Below are 21,418 nucleotides of genomic sequence, written 5' to 3'. Positions count from 1 at the left end.
TTGATTACACTGAATTTCTTTGACAATCACCCGAAAATATTTTTAAACTATACTCTCAAATAAAGTATATTGTATCAGACACTTTAAAATTTATAAATATGCAAGAAATAAAGCAAACAAAAAAGTGATAACCTGATCAACCGGAAGTATTCTCCCCGGAAGAGGGCCCTTTTTTTGCATTGGTAATTGTAAAACAGAAAATTTTTTTTAGTCTTATTGTGCAAGGATTAAATTAAAATTTAAAACGCAAATTGTTAAAAGCTGAGGACTTCTGCTAAAAAAATTCAATCCAAATTTAGCAAATAGAAAAAAAGGAAACTCCCCAAAGGGCGCTCAAAACCGTCTTTTTTTACAAAAGGCACCTACTGGTACGGGTGAACCCGCTTTTCGTAATAAAATTCATTATTAATAATTGCAAGTCAAAAAAAATTTTGGAAAAGGGGTCAAATTTGTCTTTGAGAATTTTTGGCATTTTTAAAATTGTTTTTCTGCCCTCAATGCAAAATTTTAATAATAAAGTTTTCTCTTCCCCCAGACAGAGATTGGGTAAGATGCGCCCCAAAGAAAAATCCCGAAAGAAAAGACTAATTGAATAATATTCATAAAAAATATTGATTTAAGTACATTGAAAAATAGGCCTCTAGAGGAAACACAAGGGGTTTTTTTATTTAAAGCCCTGTTTACCTTTTTTTGACCCCCAAATTTACCGGGTTTTAAACTTGACCTAGATATCATCAAGTGAAGATTCAACCACTTTCAACGATTTAAAAAAATGGCCTCTAGAGTGGTCACAAAGGTTTTTCTTATTTTAACTCTGACCCAGTTTTTGACCGCATGTGACCCGTTTCAAAATTGACCTAGATTTATCAAAGAAATTTTTACCCTTTTTATGCAGATCCCAAAAAAAAATGGTTTTTAGAGGTCACAGGTTTTTTTATTTTTGACTTATGCCTATTTTTGACCGACGTGACCCGCTTCGAACTTTTACCTAGTACATCAAGGGGAACATTTTTGACCAATTTTATGCAGATCCCCTGAAAAATATGGCCCCTAAAGGTCACAAGGTTTTTCTATTATTTGTACTACCCATTTTGGGGCAGACGGCCCAGTTTTTAAATTTACCAGTACTCAATGAACATTCTGACCCAATTTTTCCCTGAACCCCCAAAAATTGCCCCCTAGAGGGGTACAAGGATTTTCTTTTTTGACCCCACTGACCTAGTTTTTGACCCAGTTGACCCTTTCGAAACCCGCCTGATATTATCAAGATGAAATTCAGACCCAAATTTCATAAAATCTCATGAAAAATATGGGCCCCTAGAGTGGTCACAAAGGTTTTTTTTATTATTTGACTACTGACCTAGTTTTTTCCGACGTGACCCCGTTTTGAACTTTACCAATATCATCAATTGAACTTCTGACTAAATTTCTTGCAGATCCCATGGGAAAAATACCCCACAAGAAGGGCACAAGGTTTTTCTTTATTTAAACCCAAGACCCGTTTTGGGCCCACGTGACCCGTTTCAAAAATTTTCTTTGAAACTCAAGGTGAACTTTTTACCAATTTTCCTAAAATCCCCTTGAAAAAATATGGGGCCCTTTGGGGGGACAAAGGATTTTTTATTTTTTTGACCTACCGACCCATTTTGGACCCCAGTTGACCCCCGTTTTGAACTTGACCTGATTTCTCAAGATAAATTCTGACATTTCATGCAACCCATTTAAAATATGGCCTCTAGAAGTCACAAAGGGTTTTTTTTATCTGACTTATGATGTTTTTGACCGCACGTGCCCAGTTTCGAACGACCAGATATCATCAAGTTGAACATTTGACAAATTTCATGCAGATCCCCTGAAAATTGACTCTAGAGAGGTCCAAGCTTTTTCATTATTGATTAAGGACCCGTTTTGGGCCGCCGGACCCAGTTTCAATCTGACTCTGATATCATCAAGTGAACTTTCTGACCAATTTTCATGAAAATCCTTGAAAAATATGGCCCTTAAGGGGGTCCCCGGATTTTTTTTTTAGACCTACTGACCTAGTTTTTTGGGCTGCAGTTACCCTTTCGAATTGACCCGATATCATCAAAAGAAAAACTCTGCCCCTTTTTTATGAAGACTCATAAATATATGGCGTCTTTAAAGAGGTCCAATTTTTTTATTTTTGACCCTGACCTGTTTGTGACGCCGGACCCAATTTCGAACTTTAAACCAATACATCAAATGACACTCAGACCAAATTTAAAGATTTCCCTGAAAAAAAATGGGGTTTAGAAGGTACAAGGTTTTTCTTTATCTGACCTATTGACCTAGTTTTTGAAGGCACGTGACCCAGTTTCGAACTTGATCTAGATATCATCAAGGTGAACGTTCTGACCAATTTTCATGAAGATCCCATGAAATATATGGCCTCTAGAGAGGCCACAAGGTTTTTCTATTTTTAGACCTACTGACCTAGTTTTTGATGGCACGTGACCCAGTTTCGAACTTGACCTAGATATCATCAAGTTGAACATTCTGACCAATTTTCATGAAGATCTTGTGAAATATATGGCCTCTAGAGAGGTCACAAGGTTTTTCTATTTTTAGACCTACTGACCTAGTTTTTGACAGCACGTGACCCAGTTTCGAACTTGACCTAGATATCATCAAGATGAACATTCTGACCAACTTTCATAAAGATCCCATGAAAAATGTGACCTCTAGAGTGGTCACAAGCAAAAGTTTACGGACGCACGCACGGACGCACGGACGCACTGACGCACGGACGGACGACGGACGACGGACGCCGCGCGATCACAAAAGCTCACCTTGTCACTTTGTGACAGGTGAGCTAAAAATCAGACAAGCTAAAAAGAAGGTCTGAAAACACTATATAAGTATGATGTACTGCAGAATATCTGTATCTTCATCAAATTGACAAGAACTAGAGCTGCTTTTGAGAAAAGTGCATGTCTCCCACAACTGCCTAATCAACTATACTGGCATTTCTTCTCCATTATGTATCTGAGTCAACCATGTACCAAGACCTGTATCACTGGCATCAGTATTTTCGGTAATTCAAGGGCCATAATTCCGAAGTGCCTGGGCCCATTTGGCTAGTTATCAAACTTGGCCGAGGACTTACTGTCAAACACATTTTGTTCAAGTTTGGTGAAGACCGGATGAGAACTGTTCAACTTAGCGCGCGGACAAGATCTATGACAGACAGACAGACAGACAAACGGACACACACACACACACAGAGCAGTAAATCAATATGTCTCGCACCACAGAGGTGTAGGAGACATAATAACTGCAAAACTATACAATATCTGACCTTTTGATAATGTCAGCTGTGACCATGAAATACATTTGCTTTTAAATTACATTTTTGTGCAAGAAGACTCTATACAACAAGAAGGCCATGATGGCCCTATATCGCTCACCTGAATACCATTGCTCAAAATGATATGATCAAGTTTTGACATAGAGCATGTAGGCATACACATTAAATATCATCAGGATAAACATTTTCTTGTAAAAGTCCCTTTTGACCTAGTCAGGGCCAATTTCAATACCAAGTTTGAGGGTCCTAGGCTCAAATGCTGCATGTTTGTACTAACATGACTATTCCTTACCCTGGAAGACTTAAATAACATTTAAAACCAATCTCATTAGATGCTGCCGATATATATTTGATTACATAAAATAAAGGGAGATAATCTGTCCTAAATTCAGTCAAAAGTTATCAACCCTGATTGTCCGAGTCCATCTGATGGCACAAATGACATTTCAAATCAGTATCTTCATTGGTTACTGAGATACACCCATTTTAATTTGAAACAAAGGGATGTAATTTGACACAAAATCAGTCCATAGCTATCTACCCTGATTGCCTCAGTCCAACTAAAGACAATAATGAAATTTCAAATGAGTTCTATAAATATTTACCAAGTTAAATCCATTTTTATTAAAATCAGGGGAGGTAATCATGCACTGGTATATGCATGTTGAAGATACAAAGTACAAGCCTATACAACAATATATTAGTAAAGTATTCATATCGATAAATGTTCAATCAAGAGTTATCTAATATGACTATTTCTTACCATGGAAGACATAAATAACGTTTCAAACCAATCTCATTAGAAGCTGCTAAGGTGTATTCATTTAGATAACAAGAGGGTCAAGATGACCCTGGATCGCTCACCTGAGTAATATGAGCTACATGTTTCAAATGTCAAACTGATGATTTTTACAAATTTTTTGGAAGATTTTCCGATGTACAATCAAGTAACCCCTGGGGCGGGGCCAATTTTACCCTGGGGGTCATGATTTGAACAAAGTTTGTAGAAGTCTATTAGGCAATGCAGTATATCGTATATCTAAGCTCTAGGCCTTCTGGTTTATTTTTAGAAATTTTTTGAAGATTTTCCTATGTAAAATCAAGTGACCCCTGGGGCGGGGTCAATTTTGACCCCCGGGGGTCATGATTTGAACAAATTTTGTAGAGGTCCACTAGGCAATGCTACATGTCAAATATCTAAGCTCTAGGCCTTCTGGTTTATTTTTGAAAAATTTTTGAAGATTTTCCTATCTTAAATCAAGGGGTCAATTTTGACCCCAGGGTCATGATTTGAACAAACTTAGTAGAGGTCCACTAGGCAATGCTTCACACCAAATATCTAAGCTCTACGGCTTCCGGTTTTTGAGAAGAAGATTTTTAAAGTTTTTCCTTTTGGTTGCCATGGCAACCAGAGTTCTGCATGGAATTCAATTCTTTGAACAATTTTGAAAGGGGGCCACCCAAGGATCATTCCTGTGAAGTTTGGTGTAATTCTGCCCAGTGGTTTTCAAGAAGAAGATTTTTTTAGAAATTGTTGACGGACGACGCACGACGGACGACTGACGATGGACATCAAGCGGTCACAATAGCTCACCTTGTCACTTTGTGACAGGTGAGCTAAAAAATAAAGGGAGGTAATTTGTCATAAATTCAGTCAATATGTATCTTCACTGATTGTTCAAGTCCATCTGCTGACATAAATGACATTTAAGATCAGTATCTTCATTAATTATGGAGATATACCCATTTTAATTTGACATAAAATCAGTCCATAGTTATCTACCCTGATTGTCTCAGTGCAACAAATGACAATAATGAAATTTCAAATAAGTCCTATAAGTACTTACTGATATAAATCCATTTTGATTACAATCAGGGGAGGTAATCAGATATAAAATAACTCTGAAACCTACGATTGGATCTGACAGATTCATCATGGAATCCAACATTTATTGCTGTTGAAGACATTTTGGAAGTTTGTATCAAATCAAACCATAAATGAAGTCTCTATATGGCTGCAAAAGCCAAAATAGCAAATTTTGGACCTTTAAGGGGCCATAACTCTAGAACCCATTGGAATCTGGCCAGTTCAAGAAAGGAACCAAGATCTTGTGGTGATACAAGTTGTGTGCAAGTTTGGTTAAAATAAAATCATAAATGAAGCTGCTATTGTGCAGACAAGGTCAAAATAGCTAATTCTGGCCCTTTCAGGGGCCATAACTCTGGAACCCATAATGGGATCTGGCCAGTTCAAGAAAGGAACCAAGATCTTATGGTGACACAAGTTTTGTGCAAGTTTGATTAAATTCAAGTTATTAATGAAGCTGCTATTTTGCAGGCAAGGTCAAAATAGCTGATTCTGGCCCTTTCAGGGGCCATCACTCTGGAACCCATAATGGAATCTGGCCAGTTCAAGAAAGGAACCAAGATCTTATGGTGACACAAGTTGTGTGCAAGTTTGGTTAAATAAAATCATAAATGAAGCTGCTATTGTGCAGACAAGGTCAAAATAGCTAATTCTGGCCCTTTCAGGGGCCATAACTCTGGAACTATTATGGATTCTGGCCAGTTCAAAAAGGAACCGAGATCTTATGGTGATACAAGTTGTGTGCAAGTATGGTAAAAATCAAATCATAAATGAAGCTGCTATTGTGCAGACAAGGCCAAAAAAGCTAATTTTGGTCCTTTCAGTGGCCATAACTCTGGAACTCATTATGGGATCTGGCCAGTTCAAGAAAGGAACTGAGATCTTATGGTGATACAAGTTGTGTGCAAGTTTGGTTAAAATAAAATTATAAATGAAACCTCTATTGTGCAGACAAGAAATTGTTGACGCACGCACGGACGACGGACAAAGGGTGATCACAAAAGCTCACCTTGTCACTATGTGACAGGTGAGCTAAAAACAGACTGATTGTCATAGAAAATTGGTTGAAGTATTAATGAAATAAAATAATTATGAAGTTGTTATTTTTTTTCTATACAACTACTCAACTTGAAACAAGAATTAACTGCTTTTCAATGAAATCTACTTTTCATATAACAAGAGCTTGTAGAACACGTAATGCCCCCCCCCCCCCCCCCCCCCACCTCCTTGATGCATTCAGTAATTGCACAAGGAACAGAAATTATTTGGTCAATTTACACAAAAGTTCTACTATTCTGGGTCAATGTGACCTTGACCTTTGACCTACTGACCTCAAAATCAGTAGGGGTCATCTGCTGGTCATGATCAACCTCCTATTAAGTTTCATGATCCTAAGCCCAAGCGTTCTCCAGTTATCGTCCTGAAACAGTTAACTGTTCTGGGTCACTTTGACTTTGACCTTTGACTTAATGACCTCAAAATCAATAGGGTTCATCTGCTGGTCCTCCCTATCACGTTTCATGATCCTAGGCCCAAGCATTCTCAAGTTATTGTCCGGAAACGGTTTAACTGTTCCGAGTCACCTTGACCTTGACCTCTGACCTACTGACCTCAAAATCAATAGGAGTCATCTGCTGGTCATGATCAACTTCCCTATCAAATTTCATGATCCTAAACCCAAAAGCTCTTGAGTTATCATCCAGAAATCGTTTAACTGTTCCAGGTCGCTGTGACCTTGATCTCTGATCTACTGACCTCAAAATCAATAGGGGTCATCTGCTGGTCATGACCAACCTCCCTATCATGTTTCATGATCCTTGGCGCAAGCCTTCTTGAGTAATCATCTGGAAACTATTTAACTATTCTGGGTCACTGTGGCCTTGACCTTTGACCTACTGACCTCAAAATCAATAGGGGTCATCTGCTGGTCATGACCAACCTCCCTATCAAGTTTCATGATCCTAGGAACAAGCGTTCTTGAGTTATCATCCGGAAATCGTCTAACTTTTCTAGGTCAATGTGACCTTACCTTTAACCTACTGGCCTCAAAATCAATAGGGGTCATCTGCTGGTCATGACCAACCTCCCTATCAACTTTCATGACCCTAGGTCCAAGCATTCTTGAGTTATCATCTGGAAACCGTTTAACTGTTCCAGGTCACTGTGTCCTTGACCTTTGACCGACTGACCTCAAAATCAATAGGGGTCATCTGCTGGTCATGACCAACCTCTCTATCATGTTTCATGATCCTAGGCTCAAGCGTTCTTGAGTTATCATCCAGAAACCAATTGGTCTACAGATCGACACCTGCAAAACAACATACCCCTCCTTCTTCAAAGGAGGGCATAATAATTTGAAGCCTTAAATAATCAAACAGAATTTCATGTCTATGTCTAAAGTTATTTTCTGGCTATATCTTGATGCTAGTATCTTTACCTTACTGCTGGTTTCTTTAAAGGGAACGGGTTGAAGAGATGCCATCAGTCTTGTTAGGAAACCAACTTGGCGCAATAAAACCACACAAGTCTGAAGATTAACAATGGTTACACACAAATAAATACACTACCGATGTAAATTCAGTGAGATTATATCATGATGGCAGGAAAAATTCAAAACTTGAAATCTGTTTCCTTCAGATCAAGTATACTCAAACTAGGCACACTAATATTATCCCGAACAAACATATCCTACTGTTCAATTATTAAAAATTTAGGTCATACTAAATTAGATCTATCTCTGACATGATTTGTATTGTCTTGCAAATAAATTTTTTTTACCCGTGTAAAGAAAATATAAACTGTTTTCTTACAAATGCTTTCCAGCAGGCAGGTAGGTGACAAAAATGGTGACAAATGGTATGGCCTTCGATATGAATCTACCAAAAAAAGCTTGATTTTTGTTTAATAGTGAACACTCAGAATTTTATTGTCAGACACAGCAATGTAATAAATCCTTCTGTTAAGGACATGTTCATTTTGGTACTTTGTTACATTACAGCCATCACTTAAATACTGCAATATTACCAGAGTCACTCTAAGCTGTGTAGAAACCTCACTCAGACTGTCTGCCATGATTTCAATCTGAAACAGAAAAGTTTATAATATACAAGATATACCGTATCCTATTGTGTTCTCTATATATGGTCATAGTCTTTAATTTAAGTCACTGAACAAATTAATGTTATCGCTGAGTGATATCTTAGTTAGGTAAGCAACGTTCTAATTTGCTTGTTCCTGTTAAAACATGCTTACGCTAAAATGACATCACGTTAACGAGCAATGCTGTCAATGTTTTTGTTGCGACCAAGAAAGAGCGCTACTATATTTTATTTACTGTTTTAAATTAAGGGCATATTAGAATCAAAATAATGTATAGCAAAATCGTGTTTCACCTAAATTCATACACTCAAAATCAGTTATACTTCGCCAGAATAATTCACTCAGGCTACGCCCTCGTGAAATTATTCCCTGGACGTATTACCTCTTTCAGTGTATTAATAACATTAAAACATGTTTTTTTCTATACATTATTTCTTCAATATAACCCATAAACAGTAATTTCTTGTTGAATAAAATCACTCTGTTTAGATGCACAGAAATAACCTCACGAAGGTGCAGCCCAAGTGATATGAATAATTGGGTGGTGTAAGAATATATTCATTATAATTATACTATATTCAATGCATACAGAAAACTTTGACTTTTCCTGCCATATAAATATTTGACTGATACAATAGCAGCGGAGCTGTTGCTGAAAATTAGTTAAATTACCTACAAAATTTTGTTTAAAAATCTGACAATCATTAAATGTTTGTCATGTTTATTGCATATAAATGGTCCATGGAGAAGAACAAGGTATACTGAACCTGTCAGAATAGATCTTTTTCTATTTATAAGCTTTTTTATATTTCATTTGAAACTGTACTATTTTATCATTATCTTGTAAATGTATACTAAAAGGTTCATTAATATTTCTTCATTTAATCATAAAATCACAGTCAAAGTTAATTCAAGGTAATAGTTTAAAAACTGTATTCAAAAAAATCCAGTTAAACTTTTAAACATTTAAAGTGAAAACCCTACAAGAAAATACTATCATAGTCTAACAATGCTTATTCAGATATAACTCAGAGCCTTGCGTATTACCAGATGATGTTTCTGTTCTTTGATCCAAGATAAGACTCTGGTCACATGACTTTCTGTACATGACTTGACTGGAGGTAACTTTAATTCCTTTGTTACCAGGGTGATAGATAAAGCCTGTGCCTGTACCGTCTCATCCTTACACAGATTGTTTAGATACTGGCATCTTGCCAGTAAACATAGCAGGTGTACCTGGAAGTTGCAGAAAACATAGCAGTTGTACCTGAAGGTTAAAATAAACATAGCAGGTGCACCTGAAAGTTACAGTAAACATAGAAAGTGTAACTGATAGTTAAGTTAACATGAAAGGTGCACCTAAAAGTTGCAATTAACATAGCAGGCATAACTGAAAGTTACAGCAGACAAAGCAGACATACCTGAAAGCTGTTGTAAATATAGCAAGTGTACATGATAGTTACAGTAAACATAGCAGGTTTACCTGAAAGTTACAGTTAACATAGCAGGTGTACCTGAAATGTATAGTAGATATAGCAGATGTACCTGAAAGTTACAGTAAACATAGCAGGTGTACCTAAAAGTTATGTAAACATAGCAGATGTACCTGAAAGTTACAGTAAACATAGCAGGTGTACCTGAAAGTTACAATAAACATAGCAGGTGTACCTGAAAGTTACAGTAAACACAGCAGGTGTACCTGAAAGTTTCAATAAACATAGCAGGTGTATCTGAAAGTTAACAGTGAACATAGCAGGTGTACCTGAAAGTTACAGTAACAATAGACAGTGTCCCTGAATGTTACAGTAAACACAGCTGATGAACCTGAAAGTTACAGCAAACATAGCAGGTGTACCTGAAAGTTATACAGTAAACATAAAAGATGAGAGTTAAATTAATTAAACATAGCAGGTGTACCCGAGTGAAATGTACAGTAAACAAAACAGGTATACCTTTAAGTTACTGTTGACACAGCAGGCATACCTGAAAGTAGGTGTAACCGGTACTTGATTTAAACAAAGCAGGCTAACCTGCAAGTTGCAGAAAAACAAAGCAGGAATACCTGAGTGTTACAGAAAACATAGGTGGACTTTAAACTTACAAAAAAACAGGTATGCAGTTGCATTAAACCGGGAAGGCTACCAGAAAGTTTTTCAGTAAACATATGTATCAATGTCAAATATCTCTCTTCTTTGCAATGATTAACAATTTATCTTATTCTTAACAATGCAGCTATCTTTACTGACTCAGGTTACTTTTTTCAACATTCTTCTTATAATTTACAGTATATGATCCATAGAGTATTGTTGTACAATTTAAAACAGCTTGTTGGAAAAAGCCATATCAAACTTGTTACAAGAAAATACCACCATAGAAAATCTTAATAGTGAAATTTAAGCATGCAAAATATTCATAAACCTGTATCAATGGTTACTTTTTCAAAACTAATTATGAAAACTACATGCTCATAAGAACCTTTGCGGAATCATGACCTCACTCCATTAGCCCTTGACACCCGCCCGCTTAGCTCAGTAGGTAAGAGCGTTGGTCTACGGATCGCGGGGTCGTGAGTTTGATCCTGGGGGTGTATGTTCTCCGTGACTATTTGATAAACGACATCATGTCTGAAATTATTAGTCCTCCACCTCTGATTCACATGGGGAAGATGGCAGTTACTTGCGGAGAACAGGTTTGTACTGGTACAGAATCCAGGAACGCTGGTTAGGTTAACTGCCCGCCGATACATGACTGAAATACTGTTGAAAAACGGCGTTAAACCCAAAACAAACAAACAAACATGATTAGCCCTTACCCTTCTGAATTTCTATAATGAATTGGTCCATTTTTCAATTTGGACAGTACCATTAACTGTCAGAAGGGGTGCTTACAAGAGATACAGACTGTATGGCGAACAGTGCAGATCATGATCAGACTGCACATATGTGCAGGTTGATCATGATCTACACTTGTCACAAAGGCAAAATCAGTTGTGCCCAGCATGATAAGAAATACCAGGCATGTTTATGCCTTTTATCCTTAATACATGCTGCTTTCTCTACAATTAATGCTGAACAGTAGCAATCAAGTATGTCTATTGGAATGACTGTCAAAATGTAAAAGAGTAGATAAAATTTGATTTCTTTCAATGATTAATGGCTACGTTGTTTTCTTTAGCAATACCTTATGAATATCCATTGCAACTTCTCGTTTAAATCTATTGATCTGCCTTCTAAAGTATGCCTGTAGGTCAAACTCTCCCTTCTTTCTGAAATTAAAAGGACAGCAAAATGAAATTAAAACTGTACTAGAGTGTTTGTATAGTATATACGCATCTATTATTAAATGAAATGTGAATAATGATATAACAAATTCACCATCAGATATGAGTTCCATTCAATTCATTATCAAAAGATACTCTTTGGTTAAGAGGAAAAGCATCCTTGAAATATGGCCTACAGTCTCCCAATTTCACTTGGTGCAATGAAAACCATTGTAATTCTCTTGTACTGATCAGGCACAACACCATTGTTTAGTTAGTGCAACCACATGTCTGTAGTCAGTATCTACTGAAAAAGATATAATGCAAAGCCTGATGGTGACGTCTGACATACATACCCCAAACTCAATCACTCACTGTAGGCATTTGACATATGGTGGCTTTAGCTCCAGGGCACTAGACAACTTTTGGGGACAGGTACCCATACCCTCAGGAAGGGAATTTTTCTACATTTTAAGACGAAAAGGGGAAGTATAAGCCATGTATATGTAACTACTTTTCACACTTACTAATACTGTTTTCAATCATTTCTAACTGATTTGACTATATTGCAACAGTAATCTTCCTTAGAGGCACTATATAATATGAAAAGAAAGAGTTAATATCTATTTGTGTCCAACAACCTATCATCAGGGGAATTTTCTTCTGAGAAAGGGGAAAAAAGCATATTATTTTAGAAGGGGAATGGTACCCATATTCGGCCCCGAAAATGGCCAAACGAGTGTCCTGAGCTCAAAGAATTCTCAAACTAGAAGATGCTTTTGTAGAAATGAACATGTCTCCCCAAAGCATAGAAGTAATTGGCAAGAAGTCAATAGAGGACAGAAGCGAAAGTCAAAGACACACTGATGGTTAGCTTAGTGACTGACATGCAATAGGGATCATCTACTAGACATGTCCAATCATCACAATAAGTTTCAATGTTCTGGGTCAAGTGGTTCTCCAATATGGGCCCCTTTGAATTTGACCTTTGACTGACTGATAAATTCTTCCTATACTTTCTGAACAATCAATTGTTGTTGAAACTGACTGAATACTGTAACCCAGTGACAGAAGAATCAGTCTCTTGCATTAACACTTCTTGGAAATACCCAATTTTTGTACCTTAATGCTAACTCAAGTACTAAAACAACATGAGGAAGAAATGTTATGACTTAACATGTTGGATACTGGTGTTATGTTTACTTGCTGCTGATGATTTCCAGCATCAGTTTTATAAAATAAAGTATCTTATTTACAGTAATAATAAGCCAAACTGCATTAAATGAATTTCAGTATGTCCCAAATCTTTAAAGACAAATAAATACACAACTTGAAAGAAATATAGTTACCTTTTCTTGTAGATTACTGGGGCATCTAAAGTTATTTCAACTGGTCCACTGGGTAACTGAGATTTCTTTGGACTGTTTCCATGGTGATCTGGAAAAAATACTTATATCTATATTTATCTTTTATAGATATTTATATACTTATGTACCTTTCCTGACGTCAGTTTTAAAAAGAATTCCTAATTTTCTTTTCCCTACAAGTGTAGTTCTTTAACAGTGAAAATTCTAAATGCAAAATCTAACTGTTTGAAACACTTTAAGTTATAAATATAATCCACCAATATATTTCAGTTATCCACTGAAAAGCATGAAACAAATACGTGTACTTGTGCAACTAGCAACACCCTAGTTTTTGTTCTTTTTTTTTGTTCTTTTCTTGTCAGTGGTATTTTCATAAGATAGACTGAAAATTAACACAATATTCTTAACTAACTATATGAATATTCAGTGTAAACTTGAACAATTTACCTAAACACAAACATCAAAGCGAAGTGCAGTAACACGTTTTTTCAAGCCCTTTTGTAATGATAAAGCTGATGAAACAAAAACAAAACTGTTCAAAAATTCAAACAGACCTTCAACATCTTCCCACTCTGATTCTTCATCAGTGTCATCTCCACCTTCTTTATTATCACCATTTTCATCATCATCATCGACATCTGACATATTTTCAATATCAACACTAACAAGAGCTTTAGATGTGGAAGGTTTTTCAGCAAGGTAATTTTGTTTAGGGCCTTCCATATGCATTAGAATTGCCATGGCATCAGAGTGATCCACTGACTTTGGTATACTTCTGGCAGCTACAGGAACAGGGACTTCCTTTAGAGGACTTTCCACGTCCATCATTTCTCCACCGCTACTTTTGTCTGATTCATCCTTAATAATATTGTCTGTATTTACTTTTCCAGGTTTTGTTCCTTCAGTCTGCTTTAAGATGGTGAAGATATCATCTGGGTCCGCTTTTTTATTCACAGCCTTTTTACTTATTACATTTTCTGGCACCTTCACTTTCCTGTTGACCTTTCCTGCTTCCGTATCAGCATTTTTGTTTTTACTTTGCCTACATCTTAACTGTTTGTCTTGCCTTTTAGGTTTCTTTATTTCTACATCATTATCTATAGCATTTCTTACTGCCAGATCTGCGGGTTTTCTTTTTCTGTTCGATGTTTCTTTTTTTCCCTTCACATCTTTGTTTTTATTAGATTCTGATAAACAATTCACCTTTAAACCTTCATCTTTACTGTTCTTATCACTAGACTTTGCTGTCCTTGACTCCTTAATTCCTTCATTTTTGTCTGTATTTTTCTTGCCAGTCTTAGCTGATTTCTTAACAGACCCTCTTTTTCTGACTGAAGAATCTCTTTTACCCCCAGGTGAACTGTAATTCACAGTAACAGCTTCAAACTCTGCTTCACTTCCCTCATCAGAACCTATACTGCTCTTCAGATTCCTCACTTTTGACGCATAGGAGGAATTATTCTCCTTTTTGGACTTTTTCTTTACATCTTTGCTTTGATCAGAAATAATATCTCCATTGACAGCTGAAAAATATTCTGAAACACTTGTGTCCAAACATTTGCTGTCTGCACATGAATTTATATCTTGCTTTGACTTTCTGCATTCCTTCCTATTTCTTTTCCCTGTTCCTTCTTTATTATTTGATGTTCTTACACTGGTATCTTTGATATTCAAAGAGGAATCTGCAGAATCTTCGGTCTTTACTTTTTTCTTCACTGTTCTTGATTTATTTCCAGACGATTTAGCTTCAGCAGAGTCCTGTTCTGATTCTGGTTCAAGCTTTTCCATCTTTCGTCTTGGCATTTTTCTACAAAATCATTTATTTTCACTTAAAAACAACTTAAAACATAAAACACTAAATTCAAATTAACATTCACTGTGTAAACAAAGTCTAGTTTAAAATTTGACCACCAAAGTCACTGTAAAGATGATGCTATTTTGATTCTTAATTGCCTAACTGAATTTTTAACCTTCAGTCTGCTGGCAGCAACTGATATTGCCTTTGCTACCAGTGCAGACCAAGATCATCAAGGAAATTCAGTCAAATTGATATACAACAAGTAGTATAAACACTGTAAAACATAAAAGATCAATTGCTATAATTCTGCTGAATATCACTGAACAGGGATATGCCAATGACATGCGTTATACTCTAGGTTTGATACATATAACTCATGTATGGTGTGGTGGAAAGCTGCACAATTGTGTAAGAGAAATTAGCAAAATGTAGACTTTGACAAAGAGCCATAACTCTGCTGAAAATGACTCAACTAGAAAATGCCAACAATATGCACAATAAGATTTGGCACTGATTATTTCTGTAAGGTTTAGATGAAATCTGCCAAATTATAAGAGAAGTGGCCAAACCATAAAATTTGAAGAATCAAGGGCCATCACTCTGCTGCAAATCACCAAATTGACCTGCACAACTAGTCTTTGCAATAATCACTTTTGTAAAGTTTGGTGTAAATCAAACAACTTAGTGACAGACAGATGGACAGCTCTAAGTATGTCTCACTCACTACATGTGGGAGGCATTATTAGTCATATGTAGTGGTAATTTTCACAAGTGGTTCACATTCTTCACAGCTTATTGCAAAAAAAAAAACAAGGAGCTGCGTTCAATAAACGCTTGATGCCACCGGTGGCATCCTTGTCGATACAAAGCAACCTAAGTCCAAAACGAGGCCAAGTTCAAGGTCAAGGTCAAACTGAGGTCATGTGATGTCTGAAGATGAGGAATGGTCACAGGTTACATCTGCATTAGTATCAAGTCATTCTAGTAAGGGGTATTGATGCTAGACGAAACGGTCCCATTTGGTTAACCAAGAGATGGCCTATATAAAGCAACATAAGTCCAAAAAGAGGTCAAGGTCAACTGAGGTTAGGTGACGTCTGAAGATGAGGAATGGTCACAGGTTACATCTGCATTAGTATCAAGTCATTCTAGTAAGGGGTATTGATGCTAGACGAAACGGTCCCATTTGGTTAACCAAGAGATGGCCTATATAAAGCAACCTAAGTCCAAAATGAGGTCAAGGTCAAACTGAGGTTAGGTGATGTCTGAAGATGAGGAATGGTCACAGGTTACATCTGCATTAGTATCAAGTCATTCTAGTATGGGGTATTGATGCTAGACGAAACAGTCCCATTTGGTTAACCTGGTACGGACGGACGAAGGGTGATCACAAAAGCTCACCTTGTCACTATGTGACAGGTGAGCTAAAAACAAAGCCCCATAACTCTACAATTTTTTTCTGAAAGAACCTAACATGCCCCATGCATTTTAAAACGGTCTGGAAAAAAGTGATAGATTATGTATTGTCAGCTCTTCGGCGCTATGAATCAGTTATAATTAACACAAGTTCCCAAGCTTATTCAAATTTTCTCAGTTTGCATATATACATATTAAAATAAACTACATATCTGAGAACATAACATTTTTTTATTCAACTTCTTTACTTAAAATCGTAGCAGTTGTTTCTTTCATCTTTCAGAGAATATTAAGTGTCTTGAAAAAGAAGTTTTGTTTGTTTGTTTTCTCAAGAAAGAACAGATCAAATAAATATGTAAATTAATTTTCTGATTTTTTTATGTCTTTTAAAAAAAAGCTGATTTTCTAAATGTTTTAATGCTCTGAAATAATTATATTGTTGCCATTTTCTGAAATGTACTTTGTGCGATATATTTTATTTAGTTTATGTAAAATGCTATAATTATGAAAGTCATTTAAATAAAGTTGAAAACTTATTCTTTATTCTATGTGTAATCTTATTGCAGTCATTTTTTTTTTTTTTTTTTTTTTTATATACAGCGTTTGCTGTCACCTCCGCTAGTTGCTATGCAACGCGATACGCTGAAGTGACCGGACATCCGACCTGATCAATACCACTTTCCTAGATCTGAACAGGCCACCTCTCTGACCTGATCAGTCTACGGAATGAATGTGAGTGTGTAACTGTTATGACAGTGATGTACTTCATTCCGTAGGAATAGTCCAGCCAAAACTTTATTATGTTGTGTAACTATTTGGTATGGAATTAAACAAGCTTTTGCAGTTTTTGTACCAGGATAGTAGCAACGGGGGGTGGGGGGCTGTGTCCAGGCCACACGCCGCCGCCGAGTGCCTGTGATTTTGAGGTATCAAGTAAACTCGTCCCCTAGTCAACTCGTCCCCCAGTCAACTCGTCCCCGATTTGGTCATTTCGTCCCCCAAAATTGGTCATTTCGTCCCCCTCATGATAAAATTTGGTCAACTCGTCCCCATTTTGGTCAACTCGTCCCCCTTTTGGTAATTTTGTCCCCCTTGATATTTTAGGCATTTTTGCTTTTTTATGATATTTTTGACTTTGAAAACTTGTATTTAAAACCATCGTGAGTTTTGAAGTAGTTATACTGGAAATAGTTAACCTTAAATAATTAGGTTTGATAAAATAATAAAAGAAATATACTGAAAATATAAATTAGAAATACAGTAAAGAATAAATAAACAACTAATATCTGTCACATATGTTTTACTAAAAATAACCAACATGCTTTATATTCATTTTTGTCATTAAAATAAAAAAAGATACTTCAAAAGTAGGGAGACAGTGGTTTCTAAAAAAGTAGAATGAGCATATCCCTGCATACGAAAGGTGTTAAAGGTTATTAATCACATTAAAAGTCGTTGATTGGGCTGATTGGGAGGTGTTAATGGTATTTAATTGCATGAGAAGTTGTTGACTGACTGAATGAAATGTGTCAAAATTTTCCCCTAGTAGAATTAAATGTGTTAATAGTTGATTGGGGTGAGGAAATTATTTGTTATAAAAAAGTTTAATAAAAAGTTTAATCTTATTCAAATGTTTGAATATACAGCATCAAATACGGACATTTAAACAATATTCATGAATCCAGCAGACTTACTATAACAATGAGAAAAAAAAACAGAAAAAAAAACAACAGAAAATCCTCCTTGTTAAACCGATCATTTTTAACAGGTTGGGCACATCTCCCGATCAGGGTAATTAAGCTCGTTCAGGGTATTTTACGGCAAAAAAGGTAGTTTAAAGCAAAAAGTTCTTAAAACAAACGAAAACTTATGTTTATTTGAAAAAAAAACCCGAATTAATTTATCATACTTCGATTCTTTCATTCAAAATACGTTTTAAAAAGGGGGCCGAAAAAGGGGGGACGAAATGACCAATCTGAAATCGCCGAGGGGGACGAAATGACCAAATCGGGGACGAGTTGACTAGGGGACGAGTTGACTAAATCGATTGTCAACACTGTGATAATAAATTAACATGACAAAATCTTTCTAAAATAGGGGATTTCATGTCAAGTGAAAGGTACGCTAAAACAGGGAATGAATAAACTGCAAAAGCCAAAACCTTAATTTCTTTGCGGGAAATTGTTGTTTACATAATTTTCAGCTCTTCACACAGATTAACCTAAAGAAGAATAATTGAACGTATGTATAAATTATTTGGCGGAAAGGTCCACGGGTTTGATTTTCTCCAAGTAATAGGACGTTTCGGGGAAAGCGGGATGACAACTATAAAATATCAGATCATGAAATCAGCAAATTATGGTCAAAACGTACCCAAACCAAAATGTACCCACATGGTCAAGTCAAAATGTACCCAAAAAGACCAAAATGTACACAAATTGTTTGGTCAAAATGTACCCCAAAAAGTCAAAATGTACATACTTTAGTCATCCCGATAAGCCAAAATAGTAAAATAGAGAAAAGTGGAAACTTCACAGGTCGCCCAACACGACAAAAACGAAAATGTTGTAGGCTCGGTTTGATTGAACCTGTTCATGGACGGTAGTGGAAATGCATGCTACCGTCCACGCCCTCTAGCCCCGGGTTGAGCAGAACTCAACATATACTCATGCTAAAAGTACAAAAAGCAATTTAGAGTAAGGCTACCGTAATAGGTACTTAATACTTCTGTATATCTGGTTTACAGCATATCTAATTCCGCCAAAAAGGTATTTTTCGGCGTAAACCTAGGAATACTAACTTATAATCTTATAAAGACCTCCTCGATAGCCCGCTGATAAAATTACTTGGTCACACCTTTTCCCGTAATTTTTTAATAGACAAATATCTTCATAAGTGCAGCAAAACATCAGTACATCCACTCGATGAATGTCCCAGATAGGCAGAAATGCTAAAAATATCCTGATGCCAAACACAGAAATAGACCAAAAATTGTCATAAAATTAGATCCAGATAATATCAGGAAAGTCTAATAAGCCGTATCAGTTGTTCCAGATAAGATGAATCCTAGTGCACTAGAGGAGCTCCACCATGAGATTCTCAACCTAGTATCACTGATTTTTCAAACGTCCCTAAATAGAGGCCAGCTCCAATTCGATTGGACGGAGGAAAACGTTTTCATCCAGTTCAAGAAAGATAATACTATAGTAATCAGATGATAAACCCATATCGTTAACATAATATTATGTTCTATGCAAACTCCCAGAGCACATTATTTCATCTAGCCTATGGATCCACATCCCCCTCAAGTTATTACATACGCTAAGAACTTCAGCACGGGACCCATGGATGCGAGACCAAGTTCACAAGCAAATCATTATACAGAATACTAAATGCCATCTAATACAAATTGAGAAAAAACGAGGATAAATATCCATGACGTAAAGCCACATTCCAAAAATGCATCTCCCCAAAAGCGCAGCCCAAAGCATGCGGACGTGCACAGAACTAACACGCAAACACACGCACAAACACAGACAAAGCATGCACATGAGGAAAAAATGAACAAACCAAGCAACACAATGGGATACAGCTTTGGAATGGTCAGTTGGAAAAACGCCACTTATTTTCCGGTTTGTGATGCGCACATAACCTCTCTCTTATTCCTACATCACAGGACTGTGTAAATAAAAGATATCCCCGCCCGTCGAATCCATTGAGTGGACGCAGACAGTGGTCCAGGGGTAACACTGCTTGACTACGAAACCAGGGATCGTGAGTTCAAGTCCCCGAGTCTCCAACTAAAAATTACTAACATTGGGATACGAGTCCTGTGGCATGCTACAGAACCAGAGACTTTTCTGGAGTTGGAGCGTCTTTTGTATCTGGCACTATTCTCCCAGTAAGATTACTAACAATCTTCTAGAGGGGTCGCCCATACGGGTTACAGGTGTCGACTATATAAACTTATATACAAACAAACGAATTCATAGCTGAGAGCGGTCGCAGCAGTCAGGTGGTCTACGAAACCAGGGGTCATGAGTTCGAGCCCCCACTCATTCAACTAAAAATTTCTAACATAAGGAAAAGAGTCCCATGCACGGGTGTTTAATTTACAACTGGTAAGCTAAAGATCTACACAATGGCAACAGAAAGCATACCTTAAGAAGAAACATAAACAAACAAACAAACAAACACAATAGCATGTACTCAATTCCCTTGCAGAAGGCAGAGGATCAAGAAAGTAAAATTCTTATTTTTTTGACCCAACGAAACAGGCCAGAAGACAGATAACAAAACAGCCCAGTCCTCAGTCATTTTATGTATACGAAGCGGTGTATAAAAATGGATGCATTAAAGCATAATGTGAAGCCGTTCAACGCAACACGAGCAGGCTTACGTGCAAATGTATCTAAAGTAACTTGTTGGAAATAAAGGCGAACATAAATTTTGCAATAGAATTCAGTCATTTAGCATTTGACACTTAGTATGGGGCACCGACCTTCCATAGTAAGATATTGAAATCATATTTCAAATAAACTTTCGACCATTTAGGTAATCTTTTTAGAAAACTTCTCTTTATCAAGAGCAAAAGTGGGTCAAAAGTGATGTGAAGTCAGCGAACTTAACCACTTAGACATGGAAGTCTCTTATATGTGATTTCCTTAAATAATTTGTGAACATAACAACTCCATCAAAACAATGTCAAGGTCCTAGAAGAAACCTATGTTCTTACAATTATGATGATAATTGTCTTTAAAGTTTGTTATTCTACTTTTCTGTTTCCGCGGATCTAAATAAGATAATTCCTGTCACAAGGTGTACTCATGCCAACTGGTGAAGCTGACGAAATTCTAAGCACTGGATTCCGAAATGTCAGTCTATACAGCCCACTTACCTGAAGAGGCAGGCAGAAGAAAACACACTAAGATATAGAACGCCACAACTGTCTTATGTAAGGCAATTTTACCATGTATCGTAAATAGTGGCTTATTATGTCAAACAACAATGTTATCATGTTAAAATTTGATGTTGACTTGTCCAAATAGTGTCTACTTATGGTAAATAACTTTGGCCAAAATAGTGCCAATTATGTTAAATTACTATATAATTATGTAAAATTGTGGTGTGAACTTGTTGAAATACGGACAGCCATGCTACTATATCAAATTGTTATGTTGACTTGTCAAAATTGTGTCTTGCTATGTCAAACAGCTATTTTTTAGTCAAAATGTAATGTTGTGCTTGTCCAGATGGTGTCTATAGAATCATGTTAAATTGCTCT

The 21,418-nt window shown here is 36.5% G+C and overlaps 1 protein-coding gene across 1 annotated transcript in view; it reads right to left on the bottom strand.

The window, feature by feature from the left end:
- Positions 1–18,419, bottom strand: part of LOC123529916 (DNA repair protein complementing XP-C cells-like) — a 65,025-nt gene extending 46,606 nt beyond the window's left edge. Inside the window, exons 1-7 of the mRNA XM_053521142.1 lie at positions 18,296–18,419; positions 13,475–14,727; positions 12,903–12,990; positions 11,475–11,559; positions 9,342–9,530; positions 8,220–8,276; positions 7,633–7,722 (exon numbers count right to left, since the gene is read on the bottom strand). Of these exons, the coding sequence (XP_053377117.1) occupies positions 7,633–7,722; positions 8,220–8,276; positions 9,342–9,530; positions 11,475–11,559; positions 12,903–12,990; positions 13,475–14,723 (1,758 nt within the window). The 5' untranslated portion in view covers positions 14,724–14,727; positions 18,296–18,419. The remainder of the gene's footprint in view (positions 1–7,632; positions 7,723–8,219; positions 8,277–9,341; positions 9,531–11,474; positions 11,560–12,902; positions 12,991–13,474; positions 14,728–18,295) is intronic.
- Positions 18,420–21,418: the final 2,999 nt, after the last annotated feature.

The sequence above is a fragment of the Mercenaria mercenaria genome, chromosome 13 (genome assembly GCF_021730395.1).
Source record: "Mercenaria mercenaria strain notata chromosome 13, MADL_Memer_1, whole genome shotgun sequence".
NCBI classification, from domain to species: domain Eukaryota; kingdom Metazoa; phylum Mollusca; class Bivalvia; order Venerida; family Veneridae; genus Mercenaria; species Mercenaria mercenaria.
The sequence above is the reverse complement of the archived record's forward strand: the minus strand, read 5'-3'. Positions and strand labels throughout refer to the sequence as shown.